This window comes from Fringilla coelebs (genome assembly GCF_963513975.1).
Source record: "Fringilla coelebs genome assembly, chromosome: 3".
In the NCBI taxonomy this organism is placed as follows: Eukaryota; Metazoa; Chordata; class Aves; order Passeriformes; family Fringillidae; genus Fringilla; species Fringilla coelebs.
In genome coordinates, this window is record NC_140030.1 from 42452870 (window position 1) to 42474125 (window position 21256).

Consider the following 21256-nt stretch of genomic DNA (forward strand, 5'->3'; position numbering starts at 1 on the left):
TTTTCTGTCCAATTGATCAATTTACTGACAGTTTGACAGAGGAAACAGAATGAGGCACAGCTACACCCAGTGATTCCATGAAGGAAATGTCTAGAAGCCTTGGCAGTTGGATAATCATAGAATTATTACATGATTTGGGTTAGAAGAACATTAAAGATCATCTAGCTCCAATTCACTTATGATAATTAACAGTAAATTTTCTAGGAGTTATCACATACTAGCCCACACAATTTTTTTCTGATGGCACATAGATTTCCGCTAGACCATACCAGTACCTTTCAAATATCTTTTCCTTCTCTTGACTGTATTTCAGAACTTGGATGTCTGAGGCCATAAATTAATTATTTCCAGCCCTGTTTGAAATGCTACATTATTGATAAAAAAACTCTGCTCTGCCCCCAAAACGTATATATTATAAAGTGTTATTGCTTTTATCATGTGCAACTATAAATACATCAATATTCAGTGAAGATCGCACATGAGATTAATACTCAAAATGATACTTTTTTTCCCCCCAAGACTGGTTCTGCACAGTTCAGTTACATATTCAGGCATCTGTATGAGCAATAATTAAGTAATTGGCACAGGATTAGCCAGAGAAATCTTAGAATAATCTACGGCTGACTGTTGGTGTATTATTTAACATTAACATGACTGATTTAAATCACTGGGTGGTCAAACAAGCTGGTAATTTGTTTTCACATTTTCATTCATTGGAAATTTTCAGCACTTTATTGCTGCTAATCTTGAGCAATTTTTCTGAAAAGAATTCAAATAGAGAAGTTAATAATGCTGGAAAGTGAATTCTTTTCCCCTATTCTGCCATATGCTTGCATGGACTCACTTACTAGAGATTCCGAATTGCAGGATGCAAGTCAACACATTAATTGTATTTTACTCTAACTTTTGACATGTTGTATGGTTTTATCAACAATGCAGTTTTCTCCATCAATTTCTGCTAAGGTGGGTAGGGGTTCTATATATCAGTGCTAAAAAGTACTCAAAACTACATCTTATAATTCTGCTATTGCCGGTGTTTTCTGTACAGATCATTAACAGAAAGTATGTAAATTAATTTAAGTGTAAAGATGAATTCACCATGATGTATTCATTAGGAACTACTCTGGCTGAAAAGTTCCTCTGTCTTTTACTGTATCGTTTAATTCCAGATCTTTTAGATTATTTTTTAAAATTATTTTTATTGTTGGAGGGATCAGCTCCTTAAGTGTTATGTTGCTTATCTTCTCAAGTATGTTGTTTAGGAAACTAAAGGTGTTTAAAGATAAAACTACCAGAAGTTTTCCAAGATCTGACAGATTTGCTAACAAAAAATTCTTCTGATCAGTATCCCACCAGTCCTCTACACCTTTGATAAAAACCACATATGGCATCAATCCTGTTTGCCTGAATTAACTCCAATTTTCTAGTCACCAAGGTCAGCAAAGTACAGAGAAAGACTCAGCTGTTAGCACATATGGTCCAATGTGGTTGGTAATTTACTTTGTGTAATAAGAAAGTATAGAATGCTAAACCCAAATCCCACTGCAAAATACCTCAGTGGTAGCTTATGCTAATGTATAGAATGCAAATATTTTACATGAGCTATTTTGTGAAGAAATACTGGAAATCATTGGCCATTTTGGATGTAAAGAATTTTTTTTATGTTTTTCAACATAAAAACATTTATTGGGAGGAAAACATTTATTGGGAGGAAAAAACCCAGCTATGTCTGCGCAGCAAGGCTCACTTTGATGGCTATCATTGCAGACAATAGTTAATGCTAATTCTACTGCTTGAGTGGTGCCGTTAGGAAAAAAATGACAGAGGAAATTTCATTAAGTTTTTGAAACCTGTAAAGACAATGAAGCAGTATTTATTTTTAATACTTTTTTTTCTGAGAAGAAAACAACCAATAACAATTATTGGGCTTTCTATCTATTCTGCTCATTCAAAGAGATCTTTGACCAATGAAATGCTGAGTTTGGCTTCTAATGTTGCCAAATAAGTTTATATCAAATCTCAACAGCAACAATGTTTTGAGCATAGCACATTTTAATTGTGTTTTGAATATTGCAAACATCTCTTGTACAGGTATCGATGCTGTGAGAATATGTTTGTTAAAATTTGACATTGGGACAATTCTTGCTCTGTTAGAGCTAATATTTAAAGTAATATTTGTGACCTTCATGCACAGTTTCAAAGATAAAACTACACAGGCAGTGCTTTTGGAAAATGAGATTGTTTTCAGATATAGTGCAAATGAAGTGTGGAGTTCTGTATGTGCAATTTGTATCTCAGAACAGGCAGAGTGAGCAGAAATAAGTTTATCTTTACAAACATCGAGAGTATAGGATATGCTTTAGAAACAGACTAAGTTTTATTAAATTCTCATTCCTACTTACAAAGGTAGAAACCTGCAGAAGTGTGAGATATATGACACTTGTCATCTTCCACAGTATTTTACAAGAAGAACTCTTGTGATGTTAGTTATTATTCAGTAGAGGACTATATATCATTCTGGTATAAAAGGCAAGAAAGTCTTCTGAAATCCATTAGTGATTTTGGAGATATGAAGTCTTTCCTTATTTCCAAGTCAAAGCTGACAGCAAAAACTTATTTCAATAGCATTAAAGTTTGGGGTTTTTTAACCCTAAGTTACTTGAAATATTTAACTTTTGTTCAAAATCTTTGTGTTTTAAAACAAAAAGTCAGCACAATCAGGGCAAGAGTGAAAATGTCTTTCTCTGAGCACTACATTTTTCATTCCTTGTAGCTCTATTCTTGGCAGAAACACCTTTCCTCTTTTCATTTGTGCTCTATGGACCATAAAAACTGCCGTTATGGAGGAGAGAACGCTGTATGCATTACTTTTATTGTTTTTATGCTGACACAACAAAATCTAAATTGTCTGGTTCACTTAGGGGTTTTCAGGCCTCAGTGGTTCTGAAAAAATAGGGGGAAAAAAAGAAAAAAAAAGGTAGAAAAATAGCACTCTGAGGCCAGAGGGTTATAGTGAATGAGACCAGGATGAAAAAAGAGTTTCTTTTGCCTTTTCTGTGATGACTTAGAAGAAGCTTGTCTAATAGTTCTAGGAGACAATCAAGAAAAGAATATTGTATAAAAGATACTGGTATTTATAACTGCTGGTTAAACTGTTCAAAAATTAGATGATATGCAGAAGCCCACTTGAATTAAGTTTATCTGCTTGGTGATAGAGGACAGCTAAGCTGATTTAACTCTGCACTGTGCATGGCATCATATTATTCTGTGGAGGCATCAGGTGCAGATATGCAATTAAGACCAAATTGCGTTTTACACACAACTCAGCTATGTCAAAATAAGTAATTATAATGCTTTAGTTGCCTCAAAAAATGCACTTTTGGAGTGTAGAATTAACTAAGAATGAGAAACTAAAAATTATGAGAAACTAGAAATTGTTTTGGTCATTAAAACAAATTTAAATATACTATTTAAGACAAGCTATCTTCAACAAGATGTGTAGTGGTTAGCTAAAGCTAAAAATTAAGTGTGTAAAGCTAAAAATTAATAAATGTCATATTTTATTCTGATTCCAGTATTTATCATTATTTCCTTATATTACTTATATCCTTATGTTACTGTTTAATTCAGAAGTCCCAGTAATGGATTGTTGTTGCGCACTTCAGAAACATTGAGTTGTTTGGAGAAAACAGTACCTATTCCAAAGAATTCAGTTACATATTAAGGACTGGGAGAGGTGGATTAGTGTAGCCAGATATGCATTACAGAAACAATAAAGTATATGAAGTATACAATGCAAAAACATATCATCATTGATAGGTACTTGAACAGTAGCAATCAGCCTCTACAAATTTCCATTTGGTGAGACTACAGGCAGGTGAACAGCGCATTTATGTCTCTGTACAATTTATTTTCACTTATTCTACTGTTCAAATTCTTTTGGATAGCCTTATCTTTCAGTTTTGCTGTATTTATAATTCTTCAGGAGAATTACAGGATAACTTAGGCTGTTTGTTCTCTCAGTTTTAAGCTTGTCACACTCTGATTTGAAATGTATTCCATTAATTAACTTTGTTGATCTCTCTATTAATGGTACTAATCTTGTGTGGCCTAAAATACTGTAGACATATCCCAGATGTTTTAGAACATCTATATGCAGTAAGAGGATTGACTATAACATTTGTTTCACCTAAATTTGACATCTAACCTTCTTACATTTAGAAAAAATCTTGAGCTACAGTAGTGCTTTTGCCATTATTAAGAACATCAGAAATGAATTTTCTAGTTTATTTCAAAGCTATGTAGATTTAGGTCATATGTCAAAACAAAATGTTAAACTTACAAAGAAGAATAAGGAATGAAAAAAATAGCTTACTATATGAACAGTTAAGTGTGGATTCCTATCCTCGTGTTCAGGATTTCCAAAGGGTCATGTATGAAACAATTGGGATAAGTCCACTTGAGTTTCAGAGGAATGAAAAGGAGAAAAAGACAGGAAAACACACTCCTCTAGATAATGATGTATTTGCCTTTGGCTTGATGTATGAACTAAAATTCACAATGCTTTTGGGGTTTGTTTTTTGGGGTTTGTTTGGCCTATTTCTTTTGTTTTCACTTCCCCGCCCTGCCCCCCCCCCCCCCCAAACAGGAAAATATTTTTTGTTGTTGTTGTTTTCTTGAAATTGCTCAAGGTCAAAATTTGAAGGCTCCAGAAACTCATTAAATTGCTGTACATAGGGTCAAGCTCATAAGGAATCAAAGAAATCAATGAGAACTCAAAGTTTACAGGGGTCTCTAGATGTCCCCTACACTTGTTAGAGGAGATCTGCTTTTCTAGTTGAAATCATTGTGTGAGATTAATTTATTCAGGGTGCATGGTGCTAGATTTATTTATTCAGAGTTGCATTAAGCTGTCTCAAATATTTCCAGTAAGCTGATTCTATGACTCTGAGCTACATGTTTTAATTCTTAGTTTTTCTCATCGTGAAGAATTGTTTCCTTATATACTCCGGGAATTTCCCATTAGCGGCACTGGCTATTGCCTCTTATGCTGTCCCCACACATCCTAATGAAGAGAGTACCTTCAGCTTTTCTCTAACACTCTCTTTAGGTAATGGAAGAAGGTGATTAGATTCTCTTTAAGCTTTCCATTCTAGGAAAAACACCATTTTATAAAAATCTTTCTTTATAAGTTAAGATCTCCAATCTTCTGATCACTTTGGTGGGCACGGTCTAACTTTACCATTTCTTTGAACTCAGAGAATGAAAACTGCACAGAGCGTTCTTGGTGTGGCTTGAAAAATGCCAAGTACTGTGGAATAATTACTTCCCTCTTTCTGGGTTTGTGTATAGTCTGCTGATATTGCCTGCAGTCTGCTTTCCTGCTGCAGAGATGGGCTGCTTAGTTATTTTCTGCTAGCTCTTTTCTTGGCACCATAAATCCATTTCAGCCAAGATTGACTCCCACCAGCCAATTCCCAACCAGTATGGATGCTTGGGATTACTTTTTTTCCCAGCATACACTTTGAATTTATCTTTCTTAAGCCTCATACATTTCATGTTATACTAATTTCCAAGCCTTTTGTGACCTATCTGCATGATAGCTCTTTCCTTCAGTATTTCTGCCTCTCCTCTCTCTTTTGTGTCATCCACAAACTTGATGAGGGTGCTTTCAGTACCATTTTCCCAGCTGCTTGTAAAGATACTGAATAGTATCAGGTCTAGAACTGACCCTTGAGGTAGTCAAATCTTGACAAGATGCTAATCTGCCTTGAGATATTAACTATGACTTTGCCATTTCTCTGCCTGTAGCTGCTCCATCTGTCCAGTGCTTATACTTCCAGGTTGTCATCAAAGATGTTTTGAGAGACCATGTTCAACACCTTGACAAGGCTCACCTTGAAATCTCTCTTCATATGTCATTCTTTTTGTCAGCATAAATGTGAAAGTGATGAGCTTGGTGAAGTCATTCAGAAGTGACACTTCATAGTTTGCCCATTACATAAGGTCAGCATGAATGGGCATTGTTCCTTTAGCTTTAAAAAATCCATGAATCAACTTTAAGAAAAGTGACTTGTGTCCACTAAGCATGCAATGCTCAGGAAAACAAAAGTCACAAAGCTGTTATGCTCAGACTCTTAAATAGAAAATGCTGTAGTAGGATTGGGAATCTGTAGGTTTTTTTCCTCACATAATGATTCTGATTATTTAATTCTCATGTGGTAGAGAATGCTTTCATAAAATATATCAGGACTGGGTTGCTGAATTTTATTTTTTTCTCAAAATTGAATCTTAATTACCTTCAATCTTTCCTTAGTTACTACAGACTCTTTTGAGTTTAAATATTGAAAGGGTGAGAGCAAAGCTGAAGCATTTTATGTGGCACCTAAATGCTTTTAGAAGGCAGGAAAGTTGTAAGCTATCATTAAAATAAAAATCTCCATTAATGGATCTGTAATTTTTCCTTCATAGAGAAATGTCAGAATTAGCCTGGCATATTTTTACTGTGCATTTATCTGCTCTTGTATTATGAAGTCTGCTTCCATGTACTTTGATCCTTGTTTATTCCGTCATTTTTTCAACATTCTGATATTTTTCTAACCTTGTGGTCCAGAGTCCCGCTGCTCAGATATTTCTTTCCAAGCCAGTGCTCCAGGATGGAGCAGTAAGTAACACATTACTGACAATGACTCATTCTGTTCCCAGACTCATATTTATACATTGCATTAGACTATGACTAACTTGGAGCCTTTGCCATGGTTCCATTTGTGGTCCCTGACAAGCACAGTTATCTTCCAATGATGTTTAATTCATGAACGCTGAGTGTGACACTGACAGTATCCTCTGAATATAATTTGTGAGAGCTAACATTTTATGCATCAGGTTTGATGCTGAGATGAGTTTCTAGATTTGCTTAATCTTTTCATTTCCAGCTTTCCTATTAGTTAGTTCTCCTTTTTCTTCTACTGAAATTCATGGCATAGGCAGCTTTCTTACGTCTTCAGCATTCCTGTGGGAACACAAGCATGATAAATCATGTCACCACAAGTTATCTTATGCAAACATCATTTCTGGTTGATTTCAAGTTAGGTTGGATTTCCCGATAGTGATTTCCAGTTAGATGAAACAATATGGTGAACTAACCCAGATAAAATAATACACTTCATTGATGGAGTATATAGGTTGATTAACCAGATTGATTTGCACACAGTGAAAGAAGGTGGAAACATAATGTAAATTGCAGCATCTGCCTCTAACAGTATGAATGATACAGTCATAACCACAGGAAGCATGTTGGAGTGTCATTATCTTTAATTCAATGTCAAATGGGCCCCTGATGCTTTTCATTGTTCTGACTTCTTGATTTTCATCAATGAGTCTGCTGAGTACCTTGGCAAACACAGGATAACTATTTGTGGTTATATTTTCCTAAATCAAATGACGAAGGTTTTTTAATTTAAGATTGAAAAAAAACATCTCTTGTGCATTAAAAAAAAAAAAAATCAAACATAGGGTTCAAAATTAGAATGGTTCTATTCCCTGGCATAATTTCAGCTTTTAGAGGTAGAAGAAAGTAGTGGAAAAGCATTCAGTTTTTGTGCACTTTCTGTCATCCTTGTCAGTTTCACAGTGGTGAGCCACGTGCACTGGTATTCTAGCTTTTGTGTTCTCTTCTCTTCTTCATTAATCATGTGTAGACTGTTTTAATGTTTTCATTTCATTTTAATTATTCCAGTAAATGAGCTGTCCTGTGCAGGGGCTTTCTCTGATTTTGTCGATGCCTTTTTTCTTTTCTTTTCAATAGTAGCAGTGGCTTTATCCTAGCTGATTCAATCAGTCATCATAATATGAACACTCTGTCCTTTAAAGGATATTGTATTTTTTTCACATGTTCTAATGATTGAGTAGAAAGCAACTATTCCCCTTGCTAATATTTTTTCATTCTTGAGTTTATTTTTTTCTCAACAAAAATAGAAAAATACGTATGTATTACAGTTCCTTCTTTTTTTTTCTTGTCGTATCTCATTTGGCTTTTCCTTGCCCCCCCGCCCGCCACCAGCATGTGTCAGCAATGTGCATCTAACCATTTGCTAAAATTTTTTTCTCTGCCACTGTTTTACATTGCTCAGATTACTTATCGTAGCTAAAAAATTTACTGGGGTAAAGACTGTATGATAAAAGAATTAAATAAGGGTTCTTGATAAAATTTTACAAATATTGAAAAACATTTATTTCCACTCTGTCTGCATTATACATTAACTTAGATTCCTACAGAGCTGATATGCATTTCTTGAAGAATATTATGCTACAATGCAATATTAAATGCTTGCAAGAGTTATTTGATTGAAGAAAAAAACCAAACCCTAGGAGGAGAGACCCTATTTGTTTGGTCATCTCTATTCTACATGTTCACAGAATACTCTGAAGAGAAATGCTTTCCTCTTTCATTGTTACTAAAATGTTTTGCAATCAGGCCCAGATTTTGTTCAGTACAATAACAATGTGCAAAATTCAGAATCCTAAAAGTCTTCAGTTTTGTTAACATTGACACTAGACTTAGTTCAAGTGCTTGATTTCTTAAGTCCCCAGGCATAGTAAAAGAGCTCTTGGATTGTATTTCAGAGGGGGGACCTAGTAATCTCTTTTTTCTAAATAAATGTTCTTTTAATTTCACATACACTGCTAATTCTCTTTTGGGTCAGAATTACTGGCTGTCAGTCATCTGAACTTCAGAAATATTTGTAGTGTCAATCTTTGTTTAGTATTTCTTCCAGATCTGATGGCAGAAATATGTTTAAGGGTGATATCAAAAGAGGAAAGGCACCTTAAAAAGTCTGATAATACTAGTGTTTACATAGTATTTCTACTTTTTTTTTACAAGGCAAAATTTAACATTACAGAACATTTTCTGATGCATCTTGAGTTTGCAGTGTTATTAAACAGATGGGACAAATGTGGTATAAAATATTCAGTATTTCTAATAACTTGAGTTTATCCAGTCATTATAATCTCTTAAGCACTGTGTTTTACAAAAATGAGAGAAGGTAATTACCTTCTTTTTAAACCAACTCAGGTGAAAAAAGGAAACAACTCCTCTGTAGATGCACAGCATCAATTTCTTCCAAACTACTGATGCCTTTGTCCAAAATTACTGACTCCCTTCCTACCACAACAATTCTTTATATTCTGAAAATATTAAATCAGAAAACACATCATAATTTTTAGGACTTCCAGTAGTCCATTTCTGTAAGGCAAGCAAGCATTATAACCTGAGAGTGATATTACCTCTCACCTAAAATCTTTCTCCAAGTATTTTTGTCATGTATCATAGGTAAAATGTTATCTGCCCTCTCCTTCACATCTGTTTTTTCCATACACTGCCATCTGAGAGCACTTTGATTACTTCAGATTGCCACACTATGCATTAGGTTTTCAGAACTGTGCAGCTGTGATTGAAATAAGAGCGAAATTTCACTTGTGCCAGAATCCACAGATTCTCTTACAAAACTTAACAACATCGTTTATTAGCTTTGCTAGAGTGAAATACTTAATAGTTTTCCACTGACCTGAAGTACTTGTAGGCCTTCCTCCTGCATAAAAACATATAAACAATAAAAATAGATCAACAACAGATATTTCACACTGGACAATCTGGACTGTCCAGTTGTTTATTTTTAAATGGAGAAGATGAGAAGTACAAATGAGATGAAAGACACAGATATCCTTAGAAAATTGCCTTGGTAAGACCTGACATAGTAAAATCTGAAAGAAGAGCAATGTGCAAATTGAGAGTTTGCTTGCACTCGTATAAGCATATTATTCTTACTCATATTGCATTTAATATTTGTCTTTCAGAAATCCAAAATCTCTACTTATGACAAGATGTGGGCCTTCATGAGCAGCAGGAGGCAGTCAGTACTTGTCAAAAGCAATGAAGAAGGTATCCAACGTGTGCTTACCTCTGATTACGCATTTCTAATGGAGTCGACAACCATTGAGTTTGTCACACAGAGGAACTGTAACCTAACACAGATTGGAGGCCTGATAGACTCCAAAGGTTACGGTGTTGGAACTCCCATGGGTAGGTGATATGTCAACCACTTGTTCTCTGTTCATTATTCTTAGTTGCTGCAGCAGCATGGGAAACATCCCATACACTGTTCCTTTCTCTACGCTGCCAGCATTTGCCTTTATTTTCTTTTTTCCAACCAGGCACAATACATATTTTGTCAAAGTTTATGGATTTTATTGTACTTTCCAAAAAGAAAACAGTTGTTACTTTATAAATAGTTGTATATTTTCATATGATAAATTTGTCTTACATGGTGCCTTCCATATGTTCAGCAACAACAATAGTACTGTTCCCAGTACTTCATTTTATTAAAAAAAAAGTTTTAAATATGTTGATCTCTGTGTTTAGAGAGTGAAGTCCTAGTAGTGGAAGGCTTGCATTAGCAAGTGGGGCTGAGTCTTTTAAAGAGGGCTATTTGCTGAGATTGATAAAAGAGGAGGAAAAGAATCCATACCATGCCACAGACAAAACAAATATTGATTTACCCTTGTAGAATATGGGTTTGCATACTGGCTTGGAAATTCCAATCCTTTAAGTATTTTCCAGGTCAGCTGCTTTTTTCTAAGTACAAAACTTTAGTTGCAAGATTAAAAGCCAACTACAGGTAATAGCTTGGTTGTAGCTTGGCTCCTAGAATCCACAGAAGGGGATTCAGCAAGAACTGAGAACCCACTGAGTGCGGTGATTTTTTCTCAGGTAGGTCTTAAGTTTGGTACTGTTTTTAATCTCTGTTAATAACATATGTTAAATCATTGCACTGGGAAAGTTGTGTCCAGTACTAAAATTCAAGCACATGGAAAGGAATTTTAAGAAATAAAGTTTACTGGAATATCTTGGATAAAGAGGTGCCTAAAATTATCAAATACAGATTTGCCTATATATTGGATATATTTACTGCTACTTCAATAACATCTCTGAAATTTTCATTATTTCAGCAGTTTTCTGTGTAATGACACCTGCTGAAGAAATTATGATTCTGTTCACTCTGTCTTTGAACAGTTAGTTGTTAGGAATCTAATTTTGATTCATACCAATTTTTCCACCCTGTTCTATTGTGGCTCTTGTATTGCTGAATATATTCTATAGATGTGCAAGTGACAGGATGGACTGAACTTCAGTCCTGCTGGTCTTTTGGTCATCTTATATTTTCTTATTTATAAACCTTTTTGCTATTTTGAGGTTAATACCCAGCTTCCATTTAGGTTTAGTATGAAAAAAGTCAAATTTTAGGGATATTTTATAATCTTTAAATAATCTGCATGCAAACTTGTGAAGTATCTGTGACATGCTCCAGAAATTTAAGTGAACATTGAAATGCCAAACTGATAGAAATCAGAGAGACCAAAACACTATAGAAATTGTTCTGTTTATGTGTAAGTCAGACAAGCATCAAAAACACCAGAGAAAACAGCTTTTAAACAGTGATAAATCCAGGAACAGAATCTTGGAGTTTAAGTTTAGGGGAAGAAATGTTGAATGTAAAGAGCCAAGGAAGTTGAGTAAACTTTCTGGTGGTCTTTGTTCCCTACTTTATATGGGGACAGAAGTCACTATTTCTTCACTAATTTTGAGTCATATCAGAGACATTATTCAGCTCTTATTTATCCATAAGATTCCAAGTAACAACAAATTATCCGTGTCAAGAGAAAAAATAGTGTTGTGCAGGGGGATAGGTGAGCTGACAGTCTTGAATCAGGATGTAACAAATAGAGTACATTGCTGCAGGAATCAGCAGTCACCAAAGGAGTTAAAAACAGTTTTAAACTTAACAAAAGCAGTTGAAGAAAGATGACAGCTTCATAAGGGGAAATAGAATGTAAAATAGGGCATAAAGTAAAATTTTTCACAAAAGAAATGAAGGTAAAACAAAACAACATCAGGGGCTTTCCCAGAACAGCTAAGAATAAGAGATTAATCCAATATTTCGGCAGTATCTCTGAAATGCTGTTGAGAGAGTGGACATTTATAATGGGTTTATATCCTGTGTATGAGGTGCACAGTCTCAGGAAATGGATTGTGCAACCTCTGCTAGAATGATGCATAGTTTGCACATACATTTGAAAGGAATCCTTATGAAGAAGCATTTCCATGATGTCTGTCAGAATAGTTTTGTTAAATATTTTGCTTTATTGGAGCTAAAAAGTATTACAGAGCAGTGGATAATGCAAAATAATCTCATGCATTATAGCTAATCTCATTTCTACAGGAAAAAATAATTCTGGAGACTTTAAAAGAACTAATGACATGGTTATATCTATAGAAGTAGATTACATCATTATCTAATGACTATAAAAGGAGTTTATAGACATGCAACTGAGTAATATCTTTTTAGAGTTAATAATCCTACAAGTAACTTGTCAAGTGCTTGGAAAACTGCAGTGTAATGGCTTCACATACAAAGTATATGCTACTGCTTTTGCCTTTTTGAGAGGCAACTTGTCTCCAAGAGCAATACAGAACTACTTGCATTTATAGAATCATAGAATCACTGAATATGCTGTGTTGGAAGGGACCCATCAGGATCATTGAGTCCAACTCACAACCCTGAACAGGACACTAAAAATCACACCATGTGCCTGAGAGCATTGTTCAAACACTTGAACTCAGACATGCTTGATGCTGTGGCCATTTCCTTGGGGAGCCTGTTCCAGGGGCCAACCACCCTCTGGTTAAAGAACCATTTCTTAATATCAAACCTAAGCGACCCTGACTCAGCTTCATGATGTTTCTAGTCTTGTCACTGGTCACCACAGTGAGGAGATCTGTACCTGCCTTGTCTCTTCTCCTCATGAGGAAGTTGTAACTGCAATGGGGTCTCCCCTTTATCTCCTCCAGGCTGAACAGACCAAGTGACCTCACCTGCTCCTCATAAAGCTTCCCCTCCAGACTCTTCACCACCTTTGGGGCCCACATATGTGTGCTCTCTAATAGTTTAATGTCTTATATTGTGGTTCCCAAAACTTCCCCCAGCACTCGAGGTGAGGCTGCCCCAGTGCAGAGCAGAGCAGGACAATCCCCTCCCTTGCCTGGCTGGCCATGCTGACCTGGTGCCCCCCAGGACACTCCAGGATGGCCCTCCTGGCTGCCAGGGCACTGCTGGCTCATATTCGACTTGCCATTGACCAGGACCCCCAGGTCCCTTTCCACAGTGCTGCTCTCCAGCCTCATTTTCCCTAGTCTCTGCACACAACCAGGGTGGCTCTGTCCCAGGTGCAGAATCCAGCAATTACCCTTTTTAAACTTGATAAGGTGTCACAGGTCTGCTGTTGGGAAGATATAGATGTCATCTGCAAAATTTACCAAAAATCCAGTTTATCACCAGGAACAATGGCTTGAAATTGCAGATGTCTTTGCACATAAGGTTAAATTTGCAGGAAGCAGTTACAGATCTTATGTTGACTGCAGTAGAAAGGATGTGATTACTTTTGGAGAGCAGCCCCAAAGGAAGTAGGTTCAACATATCTTGATTATTTTGAAGATAATAAAATAATAATTGGTGCGAAATAATTTGCTTGAGTTTAAGCAGTTACAAGAAAAATATCTAAAATTTTTCCTAACAGAAAAGTATTCTATCAGTTTATGACAAGATAATCACTTGGAAAATGCAACCAAGCAAATACAGCACTAGTTTAGAGTGCTGCAGTAAATATTCTTTGCTCATGATGTTAATGTTTTAAATTTAGAAACAGAAAGTTGCACAAGATTAGGAGAAAAAAATCCCAAAAACCAGTGGATCAGGAAGTATATGGGTATCAATTCCTTCCCAAAAAGTTGAAGAAGCAAATTATGAATTTACATTATTATTTTATTTACTCTAAAAGCATTAGTGAAGTAAAGAAAGTTTAGATTGCTAAAATGTAACTTTGAGGAAGAAAACTGGGAACAATGTGCTTTCGGTGCAAAATAGGATTGTCAGAATCAGCACACATCTTTAAAATGAATAAGATATGGTAACACTTGAAATAGGTGCAAAGCAGAATTCTGTATGGTATCTTTGCAGCAGTGAAATATATACTAGGGAGAGTGAATTTGGTAAATTATGCGTACAATGACTGATTCTCATGATGTAAGTTTTTAAATTAAAGTTTTGTATGCACCAGAATTCATTTTCAGTCAGCCACTTCTGATGCTAGGCTTGATTTATAAGGAGAAGAGAACGACAGACCTGGGATGAGATGTCTTATAGCAACCGATATTTTGGAGCAGACAAGGGAGAATCTTGTAATGGGTTGTGTTTGGTTTTTTTGTCTATCTTTACAGCATTGTTTATAGCTTTTTAACCAAGAGTATAATAGTTGCTCTGCTAGAGAACATTTGTTTGATTTTTTTTTTAATCTTCCATTTTTAAGATCTGCATGCAAAGGGTTTTTCTTTGCTTTATTCTGGCATGTTTTATCAGGAGGCACTATTTTGCCAGGTCTGCTTTCTTCATGAGTGAATCTGACAGAGAGGAAAATTATTTGCATATTGTTGTCAACATAGTGTATAGTTGCTTTCTAATTTCTATCATATTATAATAATATGTATAGATATTACCCACAGTTGTCTATTAGAAGTGCACATGAGTGTCTTTTAGTGGTAGGAATCTGTCTTTGTGGGAGCATTCACCTCATCATCCAATATTGATGTTCAAGGGAGGAATGAGGGGTAGGAAGGAGGGAAAAAGAAAGAGGGTGAAAAGACACAAAAAGACAATTAACAGAGGGGTAGTGGGAGAGGAGGAGGGAGGGAGAACAAAACTTCTGGGTATGCAGGGCAACTTATTCTTACCATTACAGATAATCTGAAATGATTATTGTCATTTCTGGTGGTTTCAATTTCCCATTTCATCATCATGCTTGTTTAAAATTTGGGTTGTTCCTGAATATAGCCCAGTTGGGCCTAAATTTACAATTGCAATGAGCTCCTAAATGTTTATGATACAACCAAATGCTTATGGTCATCCTATTAAATATATTATAGCATTATTTTCAAGAAAACCTGGACTATCAAGCAATCTACTTTTTATGTCCTACTGAAACACAGTTAATATGAATTTTCTATGGTCAACATGCTATAAAGCACAGTAATATTAAGTGATAAATGCTATGCTATAATGAATATTTATTAACATTTTGCTAATGTGAACCACATGGAAGCTTAGAAATGTAGCCTTTTTGCACTTTAGGTTAAAGCCTTAATGCTCTCCTTTTCTTTGTTTGGCTTTTTTTTTTTAATTTTTGTTTGTTTGGATGGGGTTTTTTGTTGTTATTGTTTTTTGGTTTTTTTCCTTTCAGTTTTCTACTTTAGTTGGAAGGAACATAGTTGAAATCATCTTTTGGAAAAATCATACTTCATCTCTCTGGGATAGTGTTTCAAGGTCTTATTTCTTTTCTAAATTCCTCTTTCTCTTCAGCATGTTTGACAGCAGGCTACTTCCCATCTGGCTTGGGCAGATTTTCTTCTGAATTGCCATTTGCTTCAGTGTTGAACCTGGAGCTCATAGATGGCTGACAAGTGAATATTTGGAACTGATTCCACATGAATAGATCTACTGAGCATGCACCTTTCAGATCATCTGCCTTTACGTGGCAGATGAGGAGTATCCTGTCGGTATATGCCAGACAAACTCTGTGTGTGTGGAGATACATGCAAAGTAATGCCTTTGACATTTTGAAAATGACAAATGGTATGTGTAAGTAATCTTAAAAATTGCATAAATTTCTTCTAGCTCTTAAGAAATACGAAATGGAAAATAGTGTATAGATATGGTGCATAGAAGAAATTAGAGCTAGTCATTTCTCTAATGTTTCTCTGTCACTGAACTGCAGAAAATTGCAAAATTAGATTAAGAGGGGGCTTTAGTAGTGTAGCAGTGATGTTCATAAAACACCTGATAATGGTGAGGCAAAAAAAAAAAAAAAAAAAAAAAAAAAAGAGAAAAAGGTGAAATACCCATTTCTTTATCCTTTATTCCTTTGCTGTTAATACAATCAAATTCTGCTATTAATATCAATAATGCCTCAGTTGCAAAATACAATGAGAAGAATCTTTGAATATATTACATGATTCTCTTCACTTTTACAAGGTTTTTTTTACAAACTCTTCACTAGCTGTGGTCAAGCAGATCAAACTATGACTCTTCTAGAGCATATCACTCTTTGTGTCCCTGGCACTTCCACATTGATGGACTACCAAGATACCCTGAGAAATGCTAGAAAGGCTTTAATATTTAGATCTTTGAAAGCTAACTGATAACTCAAATATTGTTTAAAAAAACCCTAAAAATTGCACTCCCCTGGCTATATAGAGACTCTTCACTGTGCATGGACACAAAATACATCTCTCAGGATATGAAAGATGCAAAGTGATGTATTTTGGGATCAATATTTCCAGCATTTCATTGCCCAGATAAATCTTATGTAAATACCCATTATATAAAGTTACAATAACTTGCAACAGTAATGCAGATAGAGTTATGAAAATTAATTTGTATAAGTGCATAAAATAGATCTGCATAGGGGATGTTTATAAATTTGCAATAGAAAGTTGGCAACTACTATGATGCAAGGAAATTATACCTCACATGTCAAAGAGAAAGATGCGTGAGTAAAATCAACAGCATTGCAGCAGAAATGCATTGGCTGCAGGCCCCAGATATCAGCACAGTCACTTAAGTTCAAAACAGAAAATAAAAATTTAAGGTTCTCATATTCTATTGATTCACAGGTGCCTTTTTCAGCAGTTTTCTTTTCTGTAAATTCAAATGAAATACCAAATAAAATGTCATTTTAACAGAATTTTATATCTCTCACACAAAAATATTTTTCACAGTATATTGTTCTAAGAGATTCTTAAAATTATGCCCACTTGCATATGAATTCCAAAAAATCTCCTTGGCCAACTAATGTAATATGCACATCACTTATATGTAGACATTTATTAATACATTTTTGCAAAATGTAACCAATCTTAACATTTTAAAATTTTATTTTTGTAAAATCAGACCCCAAAGTGGGGTTACTTTCCTTTCTTTTGAAATTTTTTTTTAATTTCAGTCAGCTGTGTGGCATGTAATTTAAATGCCATTTGGAGTATGTGCATTTTGAAGACAGTAAAATTCATATAATTTCATCAGTCACAGAATCTGGAAAGAGTATTTCACACTCCATTCACTTAAATTAAAGATTCCACTGCAAAAAAAAAAGAATTCAGACAATAATTTATGATCTGCTACTTGATATCTTCACTAGGAATATGGCTTCATTAATTATTTATATTTATCTAAGCCATTAATAAATTAAATGAAATAGCATTCTTCCTACCTCAGTGGTAGGCTGCTTGATTCAAAGATAATTTAAACAAATAAATTGTTTAATCAGTGCTTGTATAACAGTTAATTCTCATGTTGTATTCTGTAACTTTGTATAGATTCAGCTGATTTATATTACCTGTTCTGTCTCTAGGGAGTGACCTGCAAGAAGTATTCACAGTAAAAGTTTTTATATTATAGTATGGAATTCTTTTAGCTGACCTGACCATGTTTGTAATGCAAGTATTTTACAAAATATTTCACTATCTGCCTTTTTTTAAGGGCATGTTTCCAAATGTAGAAAATTTTAGATCAGGCACAGTAGGGCATATAAATTACTCAAGACAGATCTTTTAATAGAGGCTTGTAATTTCAAATACTATAGCTTAATATATTAAAAATACAAACAAATAAATTATTCATTTCCTAAATATGCAACAGCAAGTGAAAAGAATAGTCTTAACTCTCCCCTTAGAGTTTAGCCAGCCTCCTTCCCTGCTGCATTTATTATTCCCAATGGATTTTTCAGCCTGGGTATTTTGGGGTTTTTTTTGGTGTGTTTTTGTTTGTTTGTTTGTTTGTGTTTGTGTTTTTGTTTGTGTTTTTTGGTTTTGGTTTCTTTTGGGGGGGGTTGGGTTGTTTATTTTTTTTTTTTTGTAAATGTCTAGACATTAGTTTACTTTTGGGGGTTGTCTGCAAAGCAAAAAGTGGGTAAAATATGAGCAAATGCCCTGCAAATGCATGACTAGCACTTCATCATCCTATAGATGCATAGGATGTTGTTCCCTATGTTTTGTCCAGCTTTTAAAAGACCAGAGCTTTGCTATTTGCAACAGCATATATGCATAGGATGTGTGGGAATGGTTTAAAGCTGTACCAGGAGAGTTTTAGACTGGATATTAGGAAGCATTTCATTATCCAGAGGGGGTTCAAACACTGGAATGTACTTTCTAGAGAGGTGAAACCCCAAGCCTATCAATGTTTAAGAGACTTTTGGACAATGCCTTTACCAATGTGCTTTTACTTGGTCAGCCCTGGATTGGCCAGTCAGTTGGACAAAATGATTGTTGTGGGTCCCTTTAAACTGAAATATTCTGTTCTGTTCTATTCCTTTGATGCCATTTTTCTTTTTTTTTTTTTTTTTTCCCTTTCGCTTTTCCCCTTGTCCCCTTTTTTTTTTTCATTTTCTTTCTGTTTGCTTTCACACTTAGAGAGGTTACTAGATACACCAATAAGATTGGGTTGGAGTGTTAGATTTTAATCACTGAATGCTTTCAACTTACTTCAATATTCCCAGTATGTTTTAATGTACCTAATCAGACCAATTACATTACTTTAATTCTTACAATGTTCTGTTCTGAGAAAGTGCTTTCTTCGTAGTAAGAAGAAGAAGTTCTTTGTTGCTTTTCCAACTGCTTTTTGAGGACAGATTTGAAAGAAAGACATTTTTACCTAGAGAAGTGTTTGACAAGAGACTTTTATCTGCCTACTGCATCCACTCCATGGTGCTTTTCTTTGTTCCAGCACAGTTGCACAAACAATCCTGCACATTTTCATCCCGTTCCTCTGATTTTAATATACTTCTATTTAAAACAACAGGGATAGCAAGGATTCAAAGATTGATTTTGTGAACCAGCTCATCTATTAAATTAAAAAAAAAAAATAACTAACAAGAAAACCCAAACCCAACCAACCAACCAACCAACCAAACAAAATGAAGTTCCCCAGGCATAACAGTTCTATCTCTAACATATGCGAATACAAAAGTAAGGCTGAAGTTTCTCAAACTGCCATAGGGCTGCTGCACTTTGCAAACACTGACAGCTATTTGAGCTGCTTTAGTGAACTAAATCAGTGTAATAATGTTCATCTTTTTTTTAATGAAATTATTTTGCTTCATATTTGTCTACATAGCTGCTAATGATGCGGGAAGTATTCACAGTATGAAGAAAACAGTGACTGTAGGCAAACAGGGATGTGGAAGAGAAAATGGGATTTCTGCACAGGCAGCTGTTAGACCAAGTCTGAAGACAATCCTGAGAGACTTCCCTGCTTTCTGGTAGTTTCAGAAAGGTCCAATGTATCTCTCAGTAGGAGAAACAAAGCAGTTGTAATTTAACAAGTGTGAGTGGATGCAGTGCAGAGTGGAGGTGTCTGACTTTTCCATATGTTTTGAATTGTTATTTTCCCAATACCTTCCATTCATTCTGTCTAAAATTTTGCCTAACTTGAGTATCATCCCCTTCACATTGGTGCTTCTTTTTTTACCTTATTTTTTTTTCCTCCTGGAGGTCTAGGCTAAGAATCAAAGAACATTATGGTAGGAAGAGAGCCGCAAGCAATATAATATTGGCTAATATTAAAAACATTAAAAGGAAAAAAAAGGCCCCGTGGATCCTTTCAAAAGTAACTGTTTGGAGTTCATAAATATTCCTTACTCTTTGAAGTTAAGTCCTTATTGTAGCTGAGGCTGCTTTTCGTATCCTGACATAATTCTCTTTTCACACCTCCACCAAATTTAAAAGGTGACATATTTTGAAGAGTAGTTTTGAAAACTTTCCTTAAATCTCAGGCAAGACTAGAAAACAAGTGAGCAGTGAGCACAATGACTGGCACTGAGCATTACTGGCACATTAATTTCAACTAATGTATATATTTGGCAGTCAATGATCAATGCAGAACTTAATCTTAGATTTGTAGATTTTTTTTTTTCCAGGAGACACAGGCAGGGTATTTTTTTTCTTAAATATTTTTTGTTACTTCTCTTAAACATTAACAATTTTCTAAAATCAGAATTCTACGTAGCCTTGTTTGAAGACATAAAAGAACACCCTAGGCTCCAGAAAGAGACAGTTAGTGAGATTTTCTTCTCTTCCAGTAACTCTGTTGTGTCTGACACTGGTGGGTAAACAGAAGGTCCATTCTTTTTACACACCTATGAATAAATATATTTATGTAAATAGCCACAGATATGAATGATACCTTTCAAAAAGAAACCTTTCAAAAAGCAGTTTTGAAACAGAAAGGAATAACAGGTAAATTTAACCCCTAAAATTGTTAACAATACACTTGGTTAATGTAACTGAAAAAAAATTCTACATATCTGAAAATAGTGAACAGTGTGGAAGTTTAAAATTTTCATTTTTGCAAATGTATTCCCAGATTTCCTCTGTAAGTATGAAACCAAATCAACATTGGCTGTTGATTTATTAGTTGTTGTGATTTCAGAATCTATAGCTATTTCCTGCTGATACTGTGCGGGACACAGGATATCTGAGCCACCTTTCTGAGCTGTTGTAAAGTACTGCTCCTGGAGAAAAGTTTCCATTTCACAGTCCAGAACGCTACTCAAAAACTGTGCATGTTTTCTTATGTATATGGATACATATACTCTTAGTTAATTAAAAATATGAATACACGACATGCAAACATCTTCCTACTGCCTATAGTTTTCAAGATCTAAAGTAGTAGTAGTAGTAATAATAATAATAATAATAATAATAATAATAATAATAATAATTCTGTGCCATAATTTGTTTTTATAGTTAAGATTCCCTAGATCTTTTGAAGCTACTTGTTACTATCAGACCATATATATTACATAACATGAGAATTTTTTTTTTACTGGTCCTTGGAGATGAGACATATAAACAAATCTATCTCTGTAGAAATAAATAGGAAACCATGTACCAAGTCAGAATGCCTTTTTCTTATGCTTGCCTGCACTTAGTCTGTAATCCTTCATACAATATGAACTGTAATATTCATCACTTATACATGCATAAATGTGCTGAGCTTCAGTTCTCCTATAACTAAAACAAATTAATACATTTGTCTTCATTAGTTGAACATTATGAAAAAAAAAGGTGAAAATTATTTATTTTTATGCAGGT

At 34.8% G+C, this 21256-nt stretch overlaps 1 protein-coding gene across 1 annotated transcript in view; it reads left to right on the forward strand.

Annotated features, from left to right (window-relative positions):
• GRIK2 (glutamate ionotropic receptor kainate type subunit 2) overlaps window positions 1-21256 on the forward strand; it is a gene marked incomplete at both ends in the record, with an annotated part of 340423 nt that overhangs the window by 296162 nt on the left and 23005 nt on the right. Inside the window, one exon of the mRNA XM_084201897.1 lies at window positions 9856-10081. Within this exon, the coding sequence (XP_084058023.1) occupies window positions 9856-10081 (226 nt within the window). The remainder of the gene's footprint in view (window positions 1-9855; window positions 10082-21256) is intronic.